The 26401-nt window shown below is 37.9% G+C and overlaps 1 protein-coding gene across 1 annotated transcript in view; it reads right to left on the reverse strand.

Annotated features, from left to right (window-relative positions):
- Window positions 1-26401, reverse strand: part of SYCP2L (synaptonemal complex protein 2 like) — a 103237-nt gene that overhangs the window by 68095 nt on the left and 8741 nt on the right. Inside the window, exons 6-15 of the mRNA XM_041771204.1 lie at window positions 25336-25440; window positions 24941-24965; window positions 17718-17803; window positions 17526-17614; window positions 15142-15176; window positions 14111-14253; window positions 12405-12457; window positions 11746-11791; window positions 9996-10088; window positions 9837-9897 (exon numbers count right to left, since the gene is read on the reverse strand). Coding sequence (XP_041627138.1) covers window positions 9837-9897; window positions 9996-10088; window positions 11746-11791; window positions 12405-12457; window positions 14111-14253; window positions 15142-15176; window positions 17526-17614; window positions 17718-17803; window positions 24941-24965; window positions 25336-25440 — 736 coding nt within the window. The remainder of the gene's footprint in view (window positions 1-9836; window positions 9898-9995; window positions 10089-11745; window positions 11792-12404; window positions 12458-14110; window positions 14254-15141; window positions 15177-17525; window positions 17615-17717; window positions 17804-24940; window positions 24966-25335; window positions 25441-26401) is intronic.

A 26401-nucleotide genomic window follows, 5' to 3' on the forward strand; every position in this document is an offset into this window, starting at 1 on the left:
GTCCCACCATTGTTTTTCCTGGTTGTCACTTCATGGGCTGCGTAGAAAGCTTGAAAATGCAAGACCCTTAGTTTTGGTTCTGCCACTAATTCGGTAGTTACAACATCTGGAACAGGTAAGTTAACCTCCCTGGCTTTACTTTCCCCATGTAGAATACAGAAATGCTTCATGGCAGCAGGACAGCGTAAGACACCAGCAATAGAATATAACATTCCATGAGGTGGTAATATTTTATAGTTCTAACTACTAAAGTTGTTCTCTTTACAGATGTCTAATAAAATGTTTAGTCATAAAATACGTGGCCAGCTAGAGGCTCCCTATCCCTTGATTATAAGCAGGTGCTACCTTTGGGGATATTTACTTGAAATATTAATACTTTCGTACTTAATTGTCAGTGTTCCATGGTGTATATTTTTACTTTTGGGATTGGTAGGGGCCCAAGGTGGGGAAAAACAGTCTGTAATTACTACCTCTTAACGTAAAGACAAATTGTTATGTTCTTGGAAAAAAAAAAAAAGGAAGAACAGATATTGTTAAAATGTCCATACTACCTAAAGCAAGCTACAGGTTTAATGCAATCCCTATCAAAATACCAATAGCACTTTTCACAGAGTTAGAACAAACAATCCTAAAATTTGTATGCAACCACAGGAGACCCTGAGTAGCCAAAGCAGCTTTGAAAAAAGCAAAGCAAAGCTGGAAGCATCATAATTCCAGACTTCGAGTTATATTACAAAACTGTAGTGATCAAAACAAAATGGTACTGGCACAAAAACAGACACAGAGATCAAGGGAACAGATGAGAGAACCCAGAAGTGGACCCACAACTATATGGTTAATTACTCTTGGGTTATAATTAATATCCACTGGGAAAAAGTCTCTTCAACAAACAAGATTGAGGAGACTGGACAGCCACATGCAAAAGAATGAAACTGGACCACTTGCTTACATCACACACAAAAATGAACTCAAAATGGTTTCAAGACCTAAATAGGATTCAGTGGAACAATCCACAAAAACAAGGACTGACTAGATATCATGATGACACTAAACTCATACCTTTCAATAGTAACTCTGAACGTGAACAGGCTTAAATACCCCATCAAAAGGCGCAGGGTTTCAGACTGGATAAAAAAGCAGGACCCATCTATTTGCTGTCTACAAGAGACTCATTTTAGACAGAAGAACACCTACAGCCGAAAATAAAAGGTTGGAGAACCATTTACCATTCAAATGGTCCTCAAAAGAAAGCAGGGGTAGCCATCCTTATATCAGATAAACTAAAATTTACCCCGAAGACTGTAGTGAGAGATGAAGAGGGACACTATATCATACTTAAAGGTTCTATCCAAAAAGAGGACTTAACAATCCTCAATATATATGCCCCGAATGTGGGAGCTGCCAAATATATCAAAATATATCAATCAATTAATAACCAAAGTGAAGAAATACTTAGATAATAATACACTTATACTTGGTGACTTCAATCTAGCTCTTCCTATACTCGTCGGTCTTCTAAGCACAACATCTCCAAAGAAACGACAGCTTTAAATGATACACTGGACCAGATGGATTTCACAGATATCTACAGAACTTTACATCCAAACTCAAGTGAATACACATTCTTCTCAAGTGCACATGGAACTTTCTCCAGAATATATGTGACACATACTGGGTCACAAACCGGGTCTGAACCGATACCAAAAGATTGGGATCGTCCCCTGCATATTCTCAGACCATAAGGCCTTGAAATTAGAACTAAATCACAACAAGAAGTTTGGAAGGACCTCAAACACGTGGAGGTTAAGGAACATCCTGCTAAAAGATGAAAGAGTCAACCAGGAAATTAAGGAAGAATTAAAAATATTCATGGAAACTAATGAGAATGAAGATACAACCATTCAAAATCTTTGGGATGCAGCAAAAGCAGTCGTAAGGGGGAAATACATCGCAATGCAAGCATCCATTCAAAAACTGGAAAGAACTCAAATACAAAAGCTCACCTTACACATAAAGGAGCTAGAGAAAAAACAGCAAATAGATCCTACACCCAGCAGAAGAAGAGAGTTAATAAAGATTCAAGCAGAACTCAACGTAATCAAGACCAGAAGAACTGTGGAACAGATCAACAGAACCAGGAGTTCTTTGAAAGAATTAATAAGATAGATAAACCATTAGCCAACCTTATTAAAAAGAAGAGAGAGAAGACTCAAATTAATAAAATCATGAATGAGAAAGGAGAGATCACTACCAACACCAAGGAAATACAAAAGATTTTAAAAACATATTATGAACAGCTATACGCCAATAAATTAGGCAATCTAGAAGAAATGGACGCATTCCTGGAAAGCCACAAACTACCAAAACTGGAACAGGAAGAAATAGAAAACCTGAACAGGCCAATAACTAGGGAGGAAATTGAAGTAGTCATCAAAAACCTCCCAAGACACAAAAGTCCAGGGCCAGATGGCTTCCCAGGGGAATTCTATCAAACATTTAAAGAAGAAACCATACCTATTCTACTAAAGCTGTTTGGAAAGATAGAAGGAGATGGAGTACTTCCAAATTTGTTCCACGAGGCCAGCATCACCTTAATTCCAAAACCAGACAAAGACCCCACTAAAAAGGAGAATTACAGACCAACATCCCTGATGAACATGGATGCAAAAATTCTCAACAAGATACTAGCCAATAGGATCCAACAGTACATTAAGAAAATTATTCACCATGACCAAGTAGGATTTTTCCCCGGGACACAAGACTGGTTCAACACTCGTAAAACAATCAATGTGATTCATCATATCAGCAAGGGAAAAGCCAAGAACCATATGATCCTCTCATTAGATGCAGAGAAAGCATTTGCCAAAATACAGCATCCATTCCTGATCAAAACTCTTCAGAGTGTAGGGATAGAGGGAACATTCCTCAACATCTTAAAAGCCATCTACGAAAAGCCCACAGCAAATATCATTCTCAATGGAGAAGCACTGGGAGCCTTTCCCCTAAGATCAGGAATAAGACAGGGATATCCACTCTCACCACTGCTATTCAATATAGTACTGGAAGTCCTCGCCTCAGCAATCAGACAACAAAAAGACATTAAAGGCGTTCAAATTGGCAAAGAAGAAGTCAAACTCTCCCTCTTCGCCGATGACATGATACTCTACATAGAAAACCCAAAAGCCTCCACCCCAAGATTGCTAGAACTCCTACAGCAATTTGGTAGCATGGCAGGATACAAAATGCCCAGAAATCAATGGCATTTCTATACACTAACAATGAGACTGAAGAAAGAGAAATTAAGGAGTCAATCCCATTTACAATTGCACCCAAAAGCATAAGATACCTAGGAATAAACCTAACCAAAGAGGTAAAGGAGCTATACCCTAAAAACTATAGAACACTTCTGAAAGAAATTGAGGAAGACACAAAGAGATGGAAAAATATTCCATGCTCATGGATTGGCAGAATTAATATTGTGAAAATGTCAATGTTACCCAGGGCGATTTACACGTTTAATGCAATCCCTATCAAAATACCATGGACTTTCTTCAGAGAGTTAGAACAAATTATTTTAAGATTTGTGTGGAATCAGAAAAGACCCCGAATAGCCAGGGGAATTTTAAAAAAGAAAACCATAGCTGGGGGCATCACAATGCCAGATTTCAGGTTGTACTACAAAGCTGTGGTCAGCAAGACAGTGTGGTACTGGCACAAAAACAGACACATAGATCAATGGAACAGAATAGAGAACCCAGAAGTGGACCCTGAACTTTATGGTCAACTAATATTCGATAAAGGAGGAAAGACTATCCACTGGAAGAAAGACAGTCTCTTCAATAAATGGTGCTGGGAAAATTGGACATCCACATGCAGAAGAATGAAACTGGACCACTCTCTTTCACCATACACAAAGATAAACTCAAAATGGATGAGAGATCTAAATGTGAGACAAGATTCCATCAAAATCCTAGAGGAGAACACAGGCAACACCCTTTTTGAACTCGGCCACAGTAACTTCTTGCAAGATACATCCACGAAGGCAAAAGAAACAAAAGCAAAAATGAACTATTGGGACTTCATCAAGATAAGAAGCTTTTGCACAGCAAAGGATACAGTCAACAAAACTAAAAGACAACCTACAGAATGGGAGAAGATATTTGCAAGACATATCAGATAAAGGGCTAGTTTCCAAGATCTATAAAGAACTTATTAAACTCAACACCAAAGAAACAAACAATCCAATCATGAAATGGGCAAAAGACATGAAGAGAAATCTCACAGAGGAAGACATGGACATGGCCAACATGCACATGAGAACATGCTCTGCATCACTTGCCATCAGGGAAATACAAATCAAAACCACAATGAGATCCCACCTCACACCAGTGAGAATGGGGAAAATTAACAAGGCAGGAAACCACAAATGTTGGAGAGGATGCGGAGAAAAGGGAACCCTCTTACACTGTTGGTGGGAATGTGAACTGGGGTAGCCACTCTGGAAAACTGTGTGGAGGTTCCTCAAAGAGTTAAAAATAGATCTGCCCTACGACCCAGCAATTGCACTGTTGGGGATTTACCCCAAAGATTCAGATGCAATGAAACGCCGGGACACCTGCACCCCGATGTTTCTAGCAGCAATGTCCACAATAGCCAAACTGTGGAAGGAGCCTCGTTGTCCATCGAAAGATGAATGGATAAAGAAGATGTGGTTTATGTATACAGTGAATATTCCTCAGCCATTAGAAATGACAAATACCCACCATTTGCTTCAACGTGGATGGAAATGGAGGGTATTATGCTGAGTGCAGTAAGTCAATCGGAGAAGGACAAACATTGTGCATTCTCATTCATTTGGGGAATATAAATAATAGTGAAAGGGAATATAAGGGAAGGGAGAAGAAATATCTGGGAAATATCAGAAAGGGAGACAGAACATGAAGACTCCTAACTCGGGGAAACGAACTAGGGGTGGTGGAAGGGGAGGGGGGCGGGGGATGGGGGTGAATGGGTGACAGGCACTGAGGGGGGCACTTGACGGGATGAGCACTGGGTGTTATTCTGTATGTCTATGTCGGTAAATTGAACACCAATAAAAAATAAATTTATTTAAAAAAAAAGACCTAAATAGGGACCTGAAATCATAATAATCCTAGAAGAGAGCCCAGGCAGTAAGGTCTCTGACATCAGTCATATCCACATTTTCTTTAGATAGGTCTCCTATCTAAAGGCAAGGAAGATAAAAGCAAAAATCAACTGTTGAAATTACAGCAAAATAAAAAGCTTTTGCAGAGAGAGGGAAACAATCAACTAAACTGAAAGACAACTTACTGAATGGGAGAAGATATTTGCAAATGACAAAGCTGATAAAGGGTTAGTGTCCAAAATATATAAAGAACTGATAAAAGCTCAACACCAAAATAAACAAATAATCCAATTAAAAATGGGCAGGAGACATTAATAGATATTTCTCCAAAGAAGACATACAGATGGCCAACAGACATTGAATATATGCTCAACATCACTCATCAGGGAAATGCAAATCAAAATCACAATGAGCTATCACCTCACACTTGTCATCATGGCTAAAATCAACACAAAACACAAGGGTTCATGAGGATTTGGGGAAAAAAATGAACATTCTTGCACTGTTGGTAGGAACGTAAATGGTGCAGCCATTGGGAAGACAGTGCAGAGATACCTCAAAAAGTTAAAAATGGAATTATCATATGATCTAATAATGCCACTACAGCATATTTACCTCAAAATTACAAAAACATTAATTTAAAAAGATATACGCCCCTAGGTTTATTGTAGCTTTATTTACAATAGCCAAGTTACGGAAGTAGCTCAAATGTCCACTGAAACATGAACGGATAGAGATGATGTGGGGTGTGTGTGTGTGTATGTATAAATTTATGTGTATACACATAAATTTATATGCACATATGTGTGCATATATGTGTATTATATATGTATGTGTGTATATAAATGTGTGTGTGTGTGTATACACACACACACACACACACAAAATGGATTGTTATTCAGCCATTAAAAAAGAGTGAGATCTTGCCATTTGCAACATGGATGGATCTAAAAAGTATAATGCTAAGTAAAATGAATTGGAGGAAGACAAATACCCCATGATTCACCCATATGTGGAATTTAAGAAAACAAAAAAGAGGCAAACCAAAAACACAGACTCCTAACTATAGAGAACAACCTGGTGGTTACCAGAAGGGAGGTGAGTGGGAGAAAGGACAAAGTAGGTGAAGGGGACTAAGCATACGCCTATGATGAGCACTAATGTACAGAATTGCTACATCACCATACTGTACACTTGAAACAATAACACTATATGTTACTTACACTGGGATTAAAATAATTAAAATTAAGAATATGTGTCTCCCACCATACTTTCAAAGGGCAGTTTTGGGGGAGGCAATCCCCCCCAAATACTGATCTTACTCAATATTTATTCAGTGCAGGTAAAATCTAGAACTTGGCAATAGGAGTAATTCTAAACGGGTATCTGAAAAAGTAAATAGTTGGGTTTGCACGGCTTAATGCAAACCTAAAGGGTCAGAAGAAAAAGCCTGAGGGCTGTACCCAGCCCTCCACAGGCTACTTAAATGTTGCCAACTCCTTCACAAGAAGGTCTATGCATACAAGACTCATGTCTTGCTTGTAGAGTTTGCCAGACAATCTTCCATTTTTCCAAAAATATCAGGTAACACCTACCTCATTTAGATACTGTAAATTATGAAGTCTCATAGATACATGATATATTAAAGATGCATAGGGTAGTAAGTGGCAGATTGGTTACTGAAAACCCCTACATCAGCAAAGTTTGCACTTCAGGAGTTTAAGATCTGAAAAGCAATGTTAGGAGTATTGTAGTCAGAAAATCCATGGAGGTCCTTATAAAATACCACCTTGGAGAAAATAGCAAAGACGTTTTACGTTTCTTAAGAGTAACAAGCAATGACTACATAAACACTCTCATTCACATTTATAATTGTATTTTAATATTTCTAGTGAGATGTTTATCAATTTCCTTTCTTTACTACAGATTGGAGGCACTTCCAACTCACCGTATACTATCTTTCTAATTCTGTGACTGCGTAACTGCTGGCTTCCTCATCCTCCCTTCTGTGACACAGTAATTTATATCTGGTCTTTGCCTCATTTTCTGGCACAGAGCTCCTAAAAATTCTTATAATTTTAAGTAATGGTTCTAGGGGCAGCTTTTGTTCTTTTTTTTTTTTTTTAGAAGAGAGGGAACTCTTCTTAAATTTTTTTTAAATTTATTTATGATAGAGAGAGAGAGAGAGAGAGAGAGAGAGAGAGAGAGGCAGAGACATAGGCAGAGGGAGAAGCAGGCTCCATGCACCAGGAGCCCGACGTGGGATTCGATCCCGGGTCTCCAGGATCGCGCCCTGGGCCAAAAGCAGGCGCTAAACTGCTGCGCCACCCAGGGATCCCGGGGCAGCTTTTGTTCTAATTTTTGGTCTTAGACCCTGGTTCCTGACACAAGAGCTAGGTTCCCTTGGAATCCAGGGTGATGACAGTCTTTTGTCTGCTAATAAGATGACTGAGGGGGTTGGTGGGGTGGGCAGCAGTAGGAGATAGCTTCAGGATGGGAGCTGCTCCCAGAAAGACTAAGGCATGATTAAAGGATTGACCTCCAGGGAAGGGACCGGGGCTAAAGATTGAGTTAATAATCCATCATACCTATATGATAAAACCTCCATAAAGATCCTTAAACTATGGGGTCCAGAGAGCTTCTGGGTTGGTGAACATATCCCTCTGCTGGGTTGTGCACCCCAACTCCACAGGGACATAAGCTCCTGGGCTTGGGACCCTTTTGGATCTTGCTTTACGTATCTCTTCATCTGGCTTTATTATAGCCTTTAGGATACACTAGTAGAACGTAAATAAGCATCTCCCTGAGTTCCATGGGCCAGTATAGCCAATTGTCTCACCTGAGGCAGCAGCTGTGGGAGCCCCCAGTTGGTAGCTGGTTGGTCAGAAGTGCAGGTGGTAACTCAGAACTCGATATTAGCCTCTAAAGTGGGGGCAGTCTTGTGTGGCTAAGCTCTAACCTGCGGAGTATGTGCTAACTTTGAGCAGTGTCAGAATTGCTCAATGTGAGGAGAAAACCTCTATATGTTTGGTGTCAGGAGGGTTGTAAGTAAACAAGTCTTGTTTCACAACTTACCAATTACATCATTAATGAGTTAAAATTTCCAACTCACATTTATGTTTGTTCTGAGGGTCATAATTTTACTTTTTGAAAAATTATCCTTTAGCAGAACATTGAAGTTAGCTTATGGACACAAGAAATCACAGCAAGGAAAACTCAGGGCTGCAAAATTATTACCTTCCTCTAAATAACCCCAATTGGAGAAACTACAGTCTGAGTTTAAGGCTAAAAAGGATTTATTTGTTCTCCCAAGAGCTTCTCGGAGGAAAATCATATTACAGATCATGTTTCACTTTTTACCTTGGCTTGCAGGAAGCTAACCATGACATGTGAATCTCCATGATAGCCACTTTAAATTAGCCTTCCTGAAAGATACTTTTATTTTGTCTGTGGATCCATTTTTCTATTCCTATCATTTTGGTATAAATATGCAAGCTGACCTAAATTCTTTGAAGGAAAAAAGTGAAGTGTAATATCCATATAATTACATAATATTCACCTTTAATTCTTTCATAAACCAAATTACTTAAAAATGTTATATATACTGAGTTACTTTCAAAAAGTCCCTCCTCTTTTTTCTCTTTTTAAGCAACCCAATTCAGGAATTCTGATCTAATAGGGTTATAGCTAAAATGCCAAACTAGACTAACAACTTACTTGTACCCACTCAAAAAAGGATAACTCATGATTTCATGCCCCTCAACATTTCTAACCAAGGCAAGAAGAAAGTTGAGTGACAGTTTTAAGAGGGCAGTCAGAGGGCTGATATTTAAATACAGATGGACATACCTACATGAACTCATCAATAATTACTATAAATTTCTGGGAGGAGAAGGGCAGGTACTATAACATTTTTTTAATTGTGGCATAAAACATTTACCATGTTTAATCATTTTAAAATATACATTTCGGCAGCATTAAGTATATTCACATCATTGTATAACAGGTCTCCAGAACTTTATCTTGCAAAGCTGAAACTCTACCCATGAAACAGAAGCTCCCCATTTCCTCCTCCCTATAGCCCCTGATTACCACTACTCTTCCTGGCTCTATTATTTTGATTATTCTAGATACCTTATAAGTGGAATCATAAAATATTTGTCATTTTGTGCCTAGTATGATGTCCTGAAGGTTCAAACCATGTTGTAGCATGTGTCAGACTCCCCTTCCTTTTTATTTATTTTTTTAAATTTATTTATTCCCCTTCATTTTTAAAGCTGAATAGTGTTCCATTGTACATATATACCACTTTTCTTTATTCACCTGTAGATGAACATTGGGGTTGCTTCTACCTCTTGGTGATTGTGAATAATACTGCAATGAACATCAGTATGCCAATATCTCTTCAAGTCTACTTTCACTTCTGGATATGTATCTACAAATGAAATTGCTGCCTCATATAGTATTCTATTTTGAAGTGTTTAACTATAACTATTTTCACATGAAAAACCAGGCAAGTAACTGAATCCTAAAGTCACAAAACAAAAAGAGTCCTCAACCTTGTACCTCTGCATCTTGGCCCTGAGCACAGTGTTCCTTCCACCCACTATACCATCTCCCTTCTACCTCAAAGAACCGTCTACTCTAGAATCAGAACTAAACGTGGGGTATTTTAGAATCATCATCTTACCTCTCACACTGAAATTATTCACTGCTTCCTTCAAAAGTCTTACTGAATCCCACAGAGCACTCTTGGAAAAAAAAAAAGTTACACTCATGAGCACATAACACACTTGCATATGAACAATCTCTAAGCACTTAGGTTTACATAGGAATCAAACACAGTTACCTTAGTATTGTTTATGTAAAAAGTTATACTCTGACTTCCGAGGTTGAAATCAATCCAAAATTTCTCTAGTTTTTCTTCTTCTGGTTTTTTCATCTGTAATATGAACACAATTCATTCTGAAGTTATGTATCATGTTAAAGGGTCAGATGGTAATTATCCCACTAAAAATGTCTGCTTTCCTTACAAAAACACTACCTTAATATTTTAGGATATCTTTATTGCCATACTCATTTCTGCAGAACAGGAGAAAGGACTCAACTTTATAGAACTAAACTATTTCTGGAAGGAAAAAAAACACAACCACTATCCTTAACACTTAAAAGATGTTTAAAAGTGTCAGAGGACTCCATCTACACAAACTTTTTTGTTTTTCTCTAGAGAGAATCAAGAGAAAATAGTCATATATTAATATGAGAAATATAATAATGAGAAAATAGTCATATATTAATAGTCACAATAGTCATATCCTGCATATGAATAGAAACTTCTAGAGAAGGAGGTATTATGAAATATAAGTGATTATTTGCCATCTACCATGCCATATCCACTATAGTAGAGCTAAGAATTGAAGATTTCAAATTACATGCATTTTAATTGATTGCTAAATAAATATGTGCCTATAATTAAAAAAAAAGCTTCAAACAGTATTGTGTTTATAGAAACAGAAAATGTCTCCTCCTCTGGCCTTCAACTTCCCATAGGTACCTTTCCCAGAGACACATTAACAATGTCTCTATTTCCTCCCAGATGTTTTCTAGACCTATCAGGAAGTTTACTGAAGAGCTTTTATTCCTTGACAATGGAAAGACACTAGACTTAACCTGTCCTCTTGCTTTTCTGAAAACAGCATTTCTTAGACATCTATCATATGTGCCTATTTTTAACCTCTATAGAGCTGAATGAAGGTTTTAACCTATAATGTACATCACTCGAAGCCAGTTTAAAGGCCCAGATTGGAGCTGATGAAATTTAGTAGTCCACATAAGAAACCACCACCAACCAGATGTTAGAACCTTCAGATAACCAGAAGGAAGATACAGGAACCAATCAGGCTATTAAAATCAGTCCTAGGGAGAAGATACGTGTAATCAAGAGATGAAGGCTTATTAGTTCACAGAGGCCAGGAAAGGGGCTCTAAACCCAAACAGAAATGGTTGATGAGGACATTTTGAACACAGGGTCCAGGAAACCTCAGCAGAGTCAAGGTTCAGAAATCTTTGAAGATTTTACCTCCCCCTCCCCCATGGAGATGCTGTAGTTGACCTTGTTCATTTAGAAACCAAAGAAAGTGATGAAAAGGGACAGCTCATGCTTAGACTATAAAGTACAAGGTAGAATGATCTAGAGAAAACAGAGTGCCCCCAATTTCTGTGGACAAAGTGGGGAGCATCGTTGGATGGAAAGAAGAGAACTGCCCATTAATAGGGTAAAATAAGGCCAGATTCCTTGACCTCACAAACACAGTATCAATCCTAAATTCCTGAATCTTGTAGTTAACAGTAGGGCCCTTAAACCTATTAGTCATGCATTCCAATTACGGTAGGAGAGAAGACAGGCAAAGAAAGGCTTCAGCGTTGAGGCCTCTAAAAGAAGTAAGCTTCCAAAAAAAAAAAAGAAGAAGAAGAAGAAGTAAGCTTCCTTTTCTAAAAGGCCCTTCTGGGCAGGAAGGGCAGTTTGGCCTAGTGATTATGTACACTGAACTCTGGGTTTCATTATATACCACTCTCAGGACCCCCAGAGATAAACATACCTCATGCCCATCAGCAAAAGCAGCAATACATGGAAATGAAAAGACCCTGCAAAACACGTCACAATTAAAAAGTAAAATATAATTTGGGTGGATCCCAAGCACAACCTACAGATATTCCATAACAAGCATTTATATCTAGGGTATGCGATTAAATCTCTTTGCACAAAGTATAGAAGAGAGTCTCAAACCTGCAAATGGATGCTACTCCAAGTAGATTTCCAATCTCCATCTGGCCAGGTCTACAAGCCAGGTTTACTGGTATTATCTCTCTGCCTCCTTGCTTAGCAACATTCCAATGAAATGAATTTAGCAAATTCTCATCAAAGACTTTGTCTGTAATCTACCTATCTCCAATGACCTCATATCTTCAGGAAATCACTTTATAAAATCTCCCAGAGAACATGTTACAAATATTCCAGATCATAAGTAACTATGCTTAAAAAAAAAACTGATAGAGATAATTTTTAAACATATACAATGAATCACTAGGGAGAATGGATCTAATCTCCCAATGTTTCTATTCAACGGATAATCCAGTAGTGATCAATAAGTTATATATCTTCCATTCTCTCCTGAAATAAAACAGATCCTAGATTTTTAGTATTAGATATTTTCAAAATAAGATTAGTCAATAAAATAACACCCAGACAAATACTTACTTTCTTTCATCACCAAGTCTGTTGTTTAGGTGATTGAGAAACAGTCTACAATCCTTCAAAAAAATAATACAAACTTTAAAAAAAAAATAGGTTTTATTTAAGTACTATTTTTTTCCCAGCATGTGTCATAAAGAGGTGGCTTCAGACCCAAATTCTGGAAGGAACTTCCAAGCCAGGAGATTTTCAACTGAAGAATGCTTTAAGTCTCCAAAAGTTATACACACAGTTACATTTCAACTGGGTTAAGAGGAAAAGAACTACATTTATAACTTGTGGCATAGATTATAGGTTTTCTGACCCATTGGGCATCCAGCTTACTAATATCTGCCCAGCATGAGTCAACCATAAACCAAAAAACTTACCAGCTTTGGGTTTATTCTGGGTGCATTACCTTCTGCCAATATTCCTTATGAGAAGTTCTCCCATTCCTTCCTGTTTTCTCTCTCCTCATACAGTTGCAGAGAATGAGGATTATTTTTAGGTTCTCCTGACCAGAAGCAAGTAGGGAGGTACATCTGTTGCCTCCAAAATACTAAAGGTTAATAAACTGACTCAGGCTTTTGTCCCTTTTCTTAGGGAGGACTGGCTACTTTAGTCCATGCTTACACTCTGTCTCTTTTTGCAGCACTAAACAGACAGCAGTAATGTAAGCCTTAACTTAAAAGGAGTTCAATAAAGAAGTCGATGGCTCTGTGGGGGAAAGGATTTGAAAAATATTACCTATTTTCATGAAATGTCCCTGCCCATGAGGGAATGACCCAGAAGAATAAGGAAATTAACATCTGAGGGTCCACATCATCACAGGCACTTTTGGTTTCGCTCATTCAGTTCTCATAATTTTAAGGCGGGTTTTATTGCCATTTCACAGATAATGACACTAAAGTTTCCTAAGTCAACTAACCAAAATGCATATACATCATATAAGCCAGGGAGGTGGTACTCAAACCTGAAGCTTATGGTCTTTCTATTGAGATCAACTGGAATACTAATTGAACAACTACTACCTATCTGGCAGTAGGCTCAAAGTTAAATGTATTACTTTTAATATATTTAAATTTTCAGATTTAATACAATTCTAATTGCCAAGCAGTTTTGACTGCAAAGGCTTGGTTCTACATGAGCATGGTTATTAAGAATTTTACCTCTTCCCAGGGCCTAGCCCTCATTTCAGAATCACAATCACCGTGAGCCCAGATTGCATGCAAGACATTGGGAATTATTCTTCCAAAATACAGAAGCCAGGTGGCTCAAAACACATCTACCCATAATACTCCTCTGCAACTAGAAACCCCGTGTCATTTTCAGCCTTCCCTCCTCTCTGGAGCTGCTCTGTGCAAGGCTGAAAGCACATTCTTTACTCCTCCAGCTCTCCCTACATCTGAGATTCGTTGAAAATTGCTTCCCTCTCCATGATGTTTTCTCTGACTGGATACATCCTATTCACATCATTCTGTCTCCAGTCCAAATTGCCTATAAAGAAATTTTATCTGTTTGCCCCTATTTGGCCCACAGATATTCTGTTCATCCGGTCCTCAAATCCTTTCATAGAAATGGGAAATAGAAAGCTTAAGAATGGCAACTTCATCACTCGACCTTTTTTTATTTTTAAGAAAAATTCCTCCCCTGAGCTTGATGTTGAGGAAAACACTGTGAGGATGGCTTACTAAGAACTGATTAAATGGAATTTTGGTGACCAAGAATCTCACCGTCTCAAATTCTCGATCCTTAATTTCTTTGAAAGCTTCAGCAATGACATCATCTTCAAACCACTCATGGACAAGGTCACCCCTTGATTTTTTCAAGGTCAGTCTACACAATGCTTCAGAAAGAGCAGCTTGCTGGTCATAATCTAGAGATTGAAAACATGGTAGATCATTCCAGGCTGGGCATAAAGCAGAAGATAAAAATGAATCCTACAGATAAGCACTTGCTTTAAGAAATTCCATCTTAGAAGACTAGCATGGCATGTTACAGTTATAAGCAGTAAGATGTATCTTAGAGATTGTTTAAATTCAATATTTAAGAAACATTAAGAGAAAATCTACATAAGCCAGCATATGTCAATTAAGATATACTTTTGTATTTTACATTTTAGATATATTAAAACATTCATCAAAAGCTCAAACAGGTTTAAAAATATTTCTACTACAAAAATAAAATCAAGACAAATTGAGGTATTTCACAACTGATAAAAACTACATACAACATATTTACATTTCAAATAATTCTAAGGGTAAAAGGCAAGTTGCAGCCAGATATGTACAACAGGAGGATATTTTTAGAATGCTTTTAAAATTTGCAAAACAACGTATGAAGTGATGAACCACTAAATCCTACTCCTGAAACGAATTTTACACTATGTTAACCAACTAGAATTTAAATAAAATTTTGGAAAAAAAACCAATGTATGTTGTTTATGAATACATAGAATAAAAGTAGAAAAATATACTTTTGAATGAAAACCAAATCCAAGTGTAACTCTTATTTTACATAGAAAAAAGACATGAAGTAAATGTGGAAAAATGATAAAATTTGACTAGGCTGGTTGGTGAGGAAATGAATATTCATAAATTATTCTTTAGGCTTTCACTATGTTAAAACTTTTCATAAAAAATTTAAAATGCTAATTCCTATCTTGAACTTGACCATAATTTATTACCTGTAGTTCCAAGATACTCACAAACCCCGAAGTATCCAATGCAATACTCTAATAGTTAAAATTCTAAACATGTCTTACCACCCACAGTCAAGATTGTTCCTGCAAGGTCTTTCCTGAAACATTTAAATAAATTACATTTTACTAAAGTGAACACATATAAGACTTTACTATATTGGCATCAAAATTTAAAACCAAGATGTAAATATTTTTTAAGATTTTATTTACTTATTAGAGAGCACACAAATGGAATGGAGGGGCAGAGAGAAAGGGAGAAGCAGTCCCCCTGCTGAGAGCCTGCCATAGAGTTGATCCCAGAGTCTTGGGATCCTGACCTGAGCTGAAGGCAGACACTTAGCTGACTGAGCTACTCAGGTGTCCTCAAAGATGTATATTTCTTAAATTATTTCAAATTCAGCATCAGAATTTCTTAAATGTCAAGAATACATCTTTATGGAAAAATTGTTTATAATTAATGATTTAGGGGGATCCCTGGGTGGCGCAGCAGTTTAGCGCCTGCCTTTGGCCCAGGGCGCAATCCTGGAGACCTGAGATCGAATCCCACGTTGGGCTCCCGGTGCATGGAGCCTGCTTCTCCCTCTGCCTATGTCTCTGCCTCTCTCTCTCTCTGTGTGTGACTATCATAAATAAATAAAAATTAAAAGAATGATTTAAATGCACTTCTAAAAAAGAAGCTAGAGTTATATATTTGGAGGTTCTATTTCTTCTTCTGCAAAGTGAATTCACTTGAAGTCTGAAAATTATCAAATGCTAAGATTCTGGAATTTTATTGTCACCTCACCAACTTGTATGAATATATTTTTCATATGATTTTTTTTTAAAACAGTTGGCACCTGGAAGAAATGATGTAGTAGGTGCTTGGTCTTTCTAACAAGCTTTTTTTTTTTAAATTTATTTATTATAGTCACACAGAGAGAGAGAGAGAGAGAGAGAGGCAGAGACACAGGAGGAGGGAGAAGCAGGCTCCATTCACCGGGAGCCTGACGTGGGATTCGATCCCGGGTCTCCAGGATTGCGCCCTAGGCCAAAGGCAGGCGCCAATCCGCTGCGCCACCCAGGGATCCCTCTAACAAGCTTTTGACCTGGTTTTAAAAGTTGACAAATTTATCATTTATTATAATGTAATACCCATAGTACATCGAACAACAGACTCCCATATTATATTTTCATTTAATAATTTCAGTTAAAAGCTAATAAGTATGATTTTGGTCTTTTAATGTCTGAAATAACTCCCATTTTAAAGAATAGATTGGCCAAGTAATATCGTAGTTCAGTTTCTCATAAACAGATTGACTTGTTACTATTAAAAAGAAGCCTTAAAATAGTACCCCTGCTTTATGCTTGCAGTCTTCATATCTGGCCTAGAGTTCAGAGCATTCCAGACTTTCTAGAACACACAAATAAGGCAGGGCCATGGGATTAGTTTGAAAACTTAGGAGAAAACATCAGGCCAATTGTTCTCCAAATCTAACATTAAGAATAATAATTAAATTAATGCAGCCAAATATTTTTAAGGAAAGATTCAGTAGAAAAACACATCCTGCAAACACCAGTTAAACAGGCAAACATTAGAGCAGCAGGATCCATGCTCACCAATCTCTACATTCAGACCTACAATAGGACAAACTTGGTTGCCTTCCTCTCATCAGTTATAGCTGCGTGTCATATGAATGAGGACATGCCACATGAGGTCAATGATGCTGGTTAGTGGTTGGCACAGTAACAGATTTACGTTCAAATTTTAAAATAGGATGCTGGTTTTGCTCTTTCCATGGCCACACATTATCATCTTGCCTCCAATTTTCAAGGTCCCAAGAACTACAGAATTGTAACTGGGTCATCAAAAAACAACAACAAAAAAAAATCCACTGATTTTTTTTCCCATTGTTGAAAAGCAACACGAATTCCACTGGCATAGCTAAAGGTTGGTAGTCTTTGAGCATTTGCTCTCTACCAGGTAACCTGCTCATCACTTTCAATGGGTTGCTTGATTCAACCTGTATAATAACTATCAATCAAGGATTAGGGATGGCTCCATTGTACAGTTGAGCAAAGAGAGGTGGCAAAACCAGAATCTGAAGCCCAGCTGTCTGGCTCCAGAGTCTGTACCCTTAACATCCTCCCATGAATCACTAATTTAATTCATGTATTTAATTCACACTCATAGAAAAAAAAAATTACTCAGAGCCCATGAAAGCATTTCAGCTCTCAAAATTGATGAACATACTACTGAAAAGAAGAATGTAACCAAGTCTAGCTTTTTCCCTTAGTCCTCCTTCACCGCTTAGCACAGTGCCTATATGCACAAGGTGCATAGGTGCACAAAACATTCATTGAAGAGAACCATGAAGGCAACAGGTCTACGGAGAACCAAGACAAAGGTAGTACAATCCAGAGGGGTTTTACCCTTCCACTACCCCATAATCAAGTACAAGGTCACGTACATAAAACGATATGGGCCTTCCAACAAGGGGAGTCGTCTTCTCTTTTCCTGAGGCACGGCATGCAAAAGGGAGTTCAAAGTTTTCAAAGCCTGTTTGGAGTGGGAGAAAGTATTTACAGGAAGAAACGGGGAGGCTCAGCCCTCTCTAAGGTCTTTAGAGCAACTGTTGTCACTTTTGTTATTTGCAACTCACCTCCTGTTTGACCGAATGATTTACAGTCTTTTCTGTCACCAGAAATCCTAAGGCAAATATGAAGGAATCCAACATCTGAATTTTCCCTGAAAGCATAATTTTAAAAGAATCAAAGTGATGCTAAGGAAATAAGGAAATGACTCCCACAAAACAGGAAGAAGTCTGGAAAAGCCATGAAAGCAGTAAACATTTTAGAAATTAAAATAGTCCCGGACAATAAAACAAGGACAAAATACACTTGCATTGCACAGACCCTCTTCGAAGAAACGAGCAGCATGCACAAAGTGGAACTGTGTGTGATGACTCTATCCCAAGTAAAGCTACTTTTTTTGGTCCAGACTGAGGGACAGAGATATACAAAGGGTCGCTCCTGCACATTTTCTGTTGTTTCTGACAGTTGCATGTTTTTTAAAATAAAAATGTTAAGACCTTATGATAACAGAAGTAGGGTTTTAATAAAGTATCGGCCTTTATTAAATAGCAGAATTATAGAAACTTCAGTTATTATAGGTCAGTATATAGCTAACAAAAGCATTTGTGATTATCCTTTATGCTTATTAAACTATATTATTTCATTTATGTACATTATGTTAAGGTACAAAATGTTTTTGCAAACTTATGAGAAGTACAAAAATTTATGGTAAGGTCATAACATTACTTTGATAGGTTCAAATGAGCAATTTGATACATGGATTATTTACCATATGTCATATACTTACTCCCCATATAACTCATGAAATTGTAAGAACACATACCAGAACATGGAAGGGAAAAACATTCCTCCTCCATCAAAAAAAAAGCCATTGATACTGCTGGATGATCTCTGGAAACCAGAAATTCGGCTAGGAGCTGTGCCAACAACTTGCCTGCCAGTTTAAAACTTGAGAAGATTTCAACACAGCCTAGATGGACAGCAGAGGATCCTAAAGACATTTATGGACCCTGTTAATCAGCAGCTATCAAACATCAATCTTTTCATGGAAATAGCCAAGAGAAACTAACAAATACAGCCCTACACAAGGGGCAGAGGAACACTGCCATCAGGTAGCAGAAAGGGGACTTTTTAGAAAGTGTTTACTTCAGGAAAGAAAGAGTTAAGAAGCACGTGACTTATCACCAAAACTCAAAAGAATATGACTTCTATGAAAGAATCCCCACCCTTAAGGCTCCAGCATAATAAAAAATCTGGCCTAAGACACGGCACAAAAGTAACCGTTTCAAAAGTACTGGGACATGCACTGCAGAGATTTATTTACTAATTTCAGAATATGTGGTGGAGAGACTGGAATCTTTAGGAGACTTCCCCAAGAACAAAAATGCTAATGGGCACCACTTCTCTTCCCCTCCCTCAGCCTACATAGCTGGACACTTACAGGAGCCAGCAGTGATTCTCTCCTCCAATCTTGGCACCACGTGTCCCACCCCCAATGCACCCTTACAGACCTGCCCCAGCCAACCCATCTCCCTCCACAGCCATCCCTACACAGTGGCTACTACTCCATCACACCATGCAAGCTGCACCACTCCAAAGCAACTACTACCCTGGAGAGAGGAGGGGATAATCCCACCATACCTGTTTGCCCACAGTTCTAGTAACCAAGCCTTTTAACTGGTCACACAGGGAGAAAATCCTGCCATTAGATGAACTTCCAACAGAGGCTGACTGCTGATATCTCGTCTGACTGCCAACCCCACACATCAGTGAAAGCCTCCGAGCCACATAGCTAGAAAGGCTGGTCATCTGATACACTCACACAGAGAGGATAATTGCAGACAACTAGCCTGACTGCTGACCCTGCCCACCTACAATGCTGCATGGACCAAACCCTGCCCAGTGTACCTACAGTAGGCAAAGTGGGTCACTGCAGCTGACTGGGCTGAAAACAAACATAGCTAGACACAACAGTAAGGTAATATGAAGCCCACATAGAAGATACCCCTAGCTTGTGAGGTTCTGATGACCGGGGGACATGGCACTACAAGGAACCACTGAACTTCTTCTACACAAGGCAACTCTTTTCAAAACTAGGAGATATAGCTATCCTCCCTAACACATAGAAAAAGACAAAATGAGGAATGTCCCAAATGAAAGAACAGGACAAAAATCACAGCACAAGAGCTAAAGAAGTGGAGATAAGCAATATGAGAGAGAATTCAAAGTAATGGTCCTAGAAATACTCACTGGACTTGAGAAGAGTGGATGAGAATGGGAACATCAACAAAGATAGAAAAAAATCAAAAAAAAAATTCAGTTAAAAAAAAAACTAGAGGGAATCAATAGCTTATTAGAGGAGACAAAAGAAGAGCTCACTGATCTGGAAGACAGGATAATGGAAAAGAACCAAGCTGAACAGCAACAAATGAAAAACGAGAATAGGTTAAGGGAACTCAGCAACATCAAGCATAGTAACACTGACATTGTAGAGATCCCAGAAGGAGATAAGAAAGGAGCAGAAAACTTCCCTAAACTGGAGAAGGAGACACCCAGATCCGGGAAGCACAGAGAAATCCTAACAAAATGAATGCAAGAAGGTCCACACCAATACACATAAATACTAAAAATGGCAAAAAAAGGAGTAAGAGGATTTTAAAAGCAGCAAAGGAATACCATTACATATAAGGGAAACCCTACAAGGCTATAAGCCTATTTTTCAGCAACTATTAACTTAAAATAGACCACTGCATGCAGATGTTATACACAAACCTAATGGAAATCACAAATCAAAAACTAGTAATACATACACTTGGATTCCATTCTATTTTTGAGATATCACTAAAGAAGGACAATTATGAGAGAAGACCACAAGAAAGGAACATGGGAAAAAACATACAAAACCACCATAACAAGTAACAAAATGTCACTACATACCTATCAATAATTACTTTGAATGTAAGTGGACTAGAAACACCAATGAAAAGACATAGGGTGATGGAATGGATAAAAAAACAAGACCTACTTATACACTACTGACAAGAGACTCATTTCAGACCTAAAGACACCAGCAGATTGAAAGTGTGGGGATGTAGAAACATGTCTCATGCAAATGGGTGTAAAAGCTGGGGTAACAATACTTATACAGGAAAAAATAGACTTTCAAACAGACTATAATAAGAGACCAAGATGGACACTACATAATCATAAAAGGAACTGTCCAGCAAGAAAATGTAATAGCTGTAAATATTTTTCCAACCAACATAGGAGCACCCAAGTACATAAATCAGTTAACAAACATAGGGGAAGTAATGGATAGTAATATAATAGCAAGGGACTTAACATTCCACTTACATCAATGGATAGATCATCAAAACAGAAAATCAATAAGGAAATAGTGGCTTTGAATGACACACTGGACCAAACAGACTTAAATACATTCAGAACATTCTATCCCAAAACAGTGGAATACACTCTCAAATGCACACAGAACATTCTCCAGAATAAATCACATATAAGTTCACAAAAGCAAACCACTCTCAACAAATTCAAAGAGACTGAAGTCCTACCATGCACTTTTTCTAACCACAAGGTCAGAAAACAAGAAATTGGCCACAAGAAAAAAAAAATCTGAAAAAGAGCACAAGTACATGGAAGTTAAATAACATGCTACTGAACAATTAATGGATCAACCAATAAACCCAGGAAGAAATAAAGACAAATGAAAATTAAAACATAATGGTCCAAAATCTTTCGGATGCAGCAAAACTGTTCTAAGAAGAAAGTTTATAGCAATACAGGCCTATACCAAGAAGAAAAATCTCAAATAAACATAACTTTATACCTAAAGGAGCTAAAAAGAAATCCCAAACAAACTGAAAACCAGCAGAAGGAAAGAAATAATAAAGATTAGAGCAGAAATAAAAAAGAAACTTAAAAATAGAGCAGATCAAAGAACTACGATTCTTTGAAAAGATCAACAAAATTGATAAACCTCTAGCTGGACTCACAAACAATAACAAAAACTCACGTGCACCCAAATAAAATCACAAGTGAGAGAGAAATAACTCACACCACAGAAATACAAACAATTGTAAGAGATCATAAAAAAATATATACCAACAAACCGAACAACCTAGAAGAAATGGATAGATTCCTGGAAACAATCTTTCAAAACTGAATCAGGAAAAAATAGAAAATTTGAACAGACTGCTTACTAGCAATGAAATTGAATCAGTGATCAAAAAATTGCCAAACAAAAGTCCAGGACCAGATGGCTTCATGGGAGAATCTACCAAACATTTAAAGAAGAGCTAATACTGGGGTGCCTGAGTGGCTCAGTTGGTTAAACAGCTGACTCTTGATTTCAGCTCAAGTCATGATCTTAAGGTCGTGAGGTCGAGCCTGGTGATGTGCTCTGCACTGGGCATGGAGCCTGCTTAAGATTCTCTCTCTCCCTCTGTCTCTCCTCCCCACCCCCTGCCAATGACTCACAATTAAAAGGGGAAGAAAAAAAAAGAATTTATACCCATCCTTCCCAAACTATTCCAAAAAATAGAAGAGGAAGGAAAACTTCCAAGTTCATTCCATGAGGCCAACATTTCCCTGATACCAAAACCAGATAAAGATACCAAATACACCCACAAGCGTGAACAAGCCAATTTTCTCTCATGAACACAGACACAAAAATCTTCAAAGAAATATTAGCAAAGATAAACTGATGATACATTAAAAAAAAATCACTCATCCTGATCAAGTGAGATTTATTCCTGAGATACAAGCATGATTCAATTCACAAATCAAAGGGTTATAGCACATCAGCAAAAAACATTTTATCAGATGTAGAAAAAGCATTTGACAAAGTACAACATCTATTTATGATAAAAACCCTCAAGTAAGTAGATTTGGAGGGAACACCTTAACATAATAAAGGCTTTTTATGAAAAACCCACAGCTGATGTCATACTCAATGGGGGAAACCCATTGAGAGCTTTCCCCTAAGGTCAGGAACAAGACAAGATGCCCACTCTCACCTTTTATTTAACATAGTACTGGAAGTCTTGGCCACAGCAATTAGACAACATAAAGAAATAATAAGCATCCAAATTGGTAAGGATGAAAACACACTTTTTGCAGATGACAATATTCTATATAGAAACCTAAAGACCTCACCAAAACACTAGAATAAATGAATTCAGTAAAGTCACAGAATACAAAATCAATGTGCAGAAATCCACTGCATTTCTATACGCTAATAATGAAGCAACAAAAAAGAAAAGATCCCGGGGCTCCAGGATAGCACCCTGGGCCAAAGGCAGGCGCTAAACCACTGAGCCACCCAGGGATCCCAGTCTAGTATTTTCAACACATGGTGCTTGGAAAACTAGACAGCTGCATGCAAAAGAATGAAATTGGATGACTTTCTTTCATCATACACAAAAATAAACTCAAAATGGATGCAAGACCAAAATGTGAGACCTGAAACTATACAAACCCTAGAAGGGAGCACAGGTAGTAAGGTCTCTGACATCAGCCATAACATTTTTCTAGATCTATCCCCTGAGGCAAGAAAAACAAAAGCAAAAATAAACTACTGGGACTTCATCAAAATAAAAAGCTTCTGCACAGTGAAGGAAACTAACCCTTTACTGGATATATCATTTGCAAACGTCAGTGTCCAAAATATGTAAAGAACTTATACAACATCAAAGAAATAATCCAATTGAAAAATGGGTAGAAGACATAAACAGAATATTTCTCTTAAGAGGACATACAGATGCCAACCGACACACAAAAAAGGTGCTCAACATCACTCATCATCAGGGAAATGCAAATCAAAACCACAATGAGACATCCCCTCATGCCTGTCAGAATGACTAAACCCAGAAACACAAGAAACAAGTGTTAGTGAGGATGTGGAGGAAAAGGAACCCTTGAGGACTGTTGGTGGGAATGCTAATTGGTGCAGCCACTGTGGAAGACAGAATGGAGGTTCCTCAAAAGATTAAAAATACCATATGATCTAGTAATTTCACTACTAGGTGTTTACCCAATGGAAATGAAAACACTAATTTGAAAAGATGTACACACCCCGATGTTTATAGCAGCATTATTTACAACAGCCAAGACATGGAAGCAACTCCAGTGTCCATCAGTAGATGAGTAGATCAAGAAGAGATGGTATATACTAATCGAATGTTACTCAAACATAAAAAAAGAATGAGATCTTGCCATTTACAACACCATGAATGGACCTCAAGAGTATTATGCTAAGTGAAATTAACCAAAGACAATACCATTTGATTTTACTTTAAAAAAAATATTTTATTTATTCATGAGAGACACACAGAGAGAGAGAGAGCCATTTGATTTTACTTCTATGTGGAATCCAGAAAACCAAACAAATGAAGAAAACTAACAGATTCTTAAAGAACAAAGGTGGTTGCCAGAGGCGAGGTGGGTGGAGGGATCGGCAAAATAGAGGATTAAGAATTACAAATTTCCTGTCACAAGTCACAGGTGTAGGAGTGCTGACAACACCAACTCCCTCTTTGGCCTTGTGTCTTTTTCGTATCCTCACAATGACCTCCCTCGGGGTACATGTTCCATGCCCCAGGGAGGATAATGTGTGCCCTGTCTGGAATGCATGTTGTGTTGTTCTGATCTTCCTAAAGTGGGACACAGCAGATCCCACTGCAGAGTACAGATCCTCTGGCACACAGATGGCACCACTTTAGCTAACTACCCTGTGACCTGACCTCCATGTCTCTCACTCTATAAAAGCTGGGGATTAAGGTGCAGACTTGGCAGTGAAGAGCTGCGTAGCTCAGGGATCATATATTTGCTTGATCCCCCTTTCCCTCCCTCATCAGTAAATTACCCTGAATACAACTGAGTAAACAGTATGGAGTGCCTGCTTCGTTTTTTGGTCCTTGAGTGCCTTCTCAGACTGGAGGATATAATCAATAATATTGCAAAAATGTTGTATGATGAAAGAATGACTACATCTATCAAAGAGATCACTAAGTGATATACATAATTGTCAAATTACTATGCTGCATGCCTGAAACTGTATGTCAACTGTACTTGCATTAAAAATATTTAAAATGAAATGCACTTCAGGCAAACTGAGACATACCCCACAACAAAAACTCTGCATTGCCATAGGAGATAGTCAATAAATCCAAATACTGAAATCTGTTTTACTTTTATATGTCATTTACACAAATATTTATACCAGAATATTCTAATGAAGAGTAAGTAATCAATTAGTGGTAAATAATATACTTACCTTTACTACTACTCCTGGAAATAATCTAGTAAAAAGAAAAAAGTAAAGCTTGTATTATTTTTTTTTAATTATCACCAATAGGATTAATTGATTAATGCTGATATTTCTCTAACAGGCAGGAGTTGACTTTAGTTGAAAAAAATTGAGAAATCCTATCTGACCTTCAATCACTATTATGATCAGCTTATCACCCTTAAAAAGGTGAATAACATGTATATGAAAATAACCTTTTTCTACAGCGTTGCTTATATATGGTTTCCATTTCATAGTTTAACAAAAAATGAGTCTTAGTAAAACCCACATCTTAGAAAACACAGATTTTGTATAAATAACTTGAAGATTCCTGCAAATACCCAATGGTATCTGTTTAGTGATGCATCCACCCCCATCCTTACCAAGGCTGTGTCAAAGAAGTCTTCTGTAACATCAATCAGGGATGTGTCGGGTGCTGGATCTGCTGTGGTCAGAAATTGTGTTGTTTTTTCAAACCAGGAAACCATGTACGCAAGAGAAGAAACACTGATGAAACCTTCTGTGACTGTATCACTACTGCCTATTCAGTAAAGTTTCATAAATCTTATACTGGAGCAAAATAGTTTTAAAGACTGGTTTCTATACCATCTCAATTAGACCTGGCTCTAATGCCTCCATCTAGAACTCTCTAGAATCAAGGTCCTACTGGTCCAGGTCTGGTGCTAGTAAGTTCTCAGATACCAGCAAGAGATAGAGATTTGGCCAAGATTGATGCAGTCCTATCTAAGGGCTAGTGATTAAAGATTACGAGTAAACGAGCCTCAACACAGGAGCAAGCCTTGTCATCTGGGAGGCTGTAGAAAACAAATGAATCAAAGGAGATGCAGAATTTGGAAAATTCTCTGAAAGTTGGTTAGTACAGTATATATGCCTCAAGCCTTTCTCTGGTCAAAAGCTTCCAGCTAATTGGAGATTTGTTTTTCTATAGAAACATATATCCACGTTCATATTAAGTTGCTAGGATTGGTAGGATTCAAAATAAACTCATAGAAACCTTCCTACAATATTTAATCAGAGAAGCAAAGGCCACCTTTGGACCATTTTTGCTTATAAAAAAGAAAATCCTGGGTGCATAGGTTGAAATTATCAATTGAATGTTAGTTTAGTAAGAGGAGTTTGTAATGGAAAAAAAAAAAAAAAAGCTTATGGGAACGAGTCTTGGAAACTTCATCCACTTTGGAGCCAAGAACCCAAAGCACCAGCTGGAGACCACGGACAAACCAATCCGTCCTCAACCTGAGCTGTGCATTAGGAAAACCTGGGAAGCTTTGATACACTCTGCTGCCTGGCACCCACCACAGGCCTAGTACATCAGAATCTCTGGTGGTGGGACCCAGGCGCAGTGCTCGTTAAAGCTTTCCAGGGGATTCTAATACTTAAAGCTCTCTAGGTGATTCTAGTGCACAGCAAGGTGGGAGGGCCACTACT

The sequence above is a fragment of the Vulpes lagopus genome, chromosome 10 (assembly GCF_018345385.1).
Source record: "Vulpes lagopus strain Blue_001 chromosome 10, ASM1834538v1, whole genome shotgun sequence".
Classification (NCBI taxonomy): domain Eukaryota; kingdom Metazoa; phylum Chordata; class Mammalia; order Carnivora; family Canidae; genus Vulpes; species Vulpes lagopus.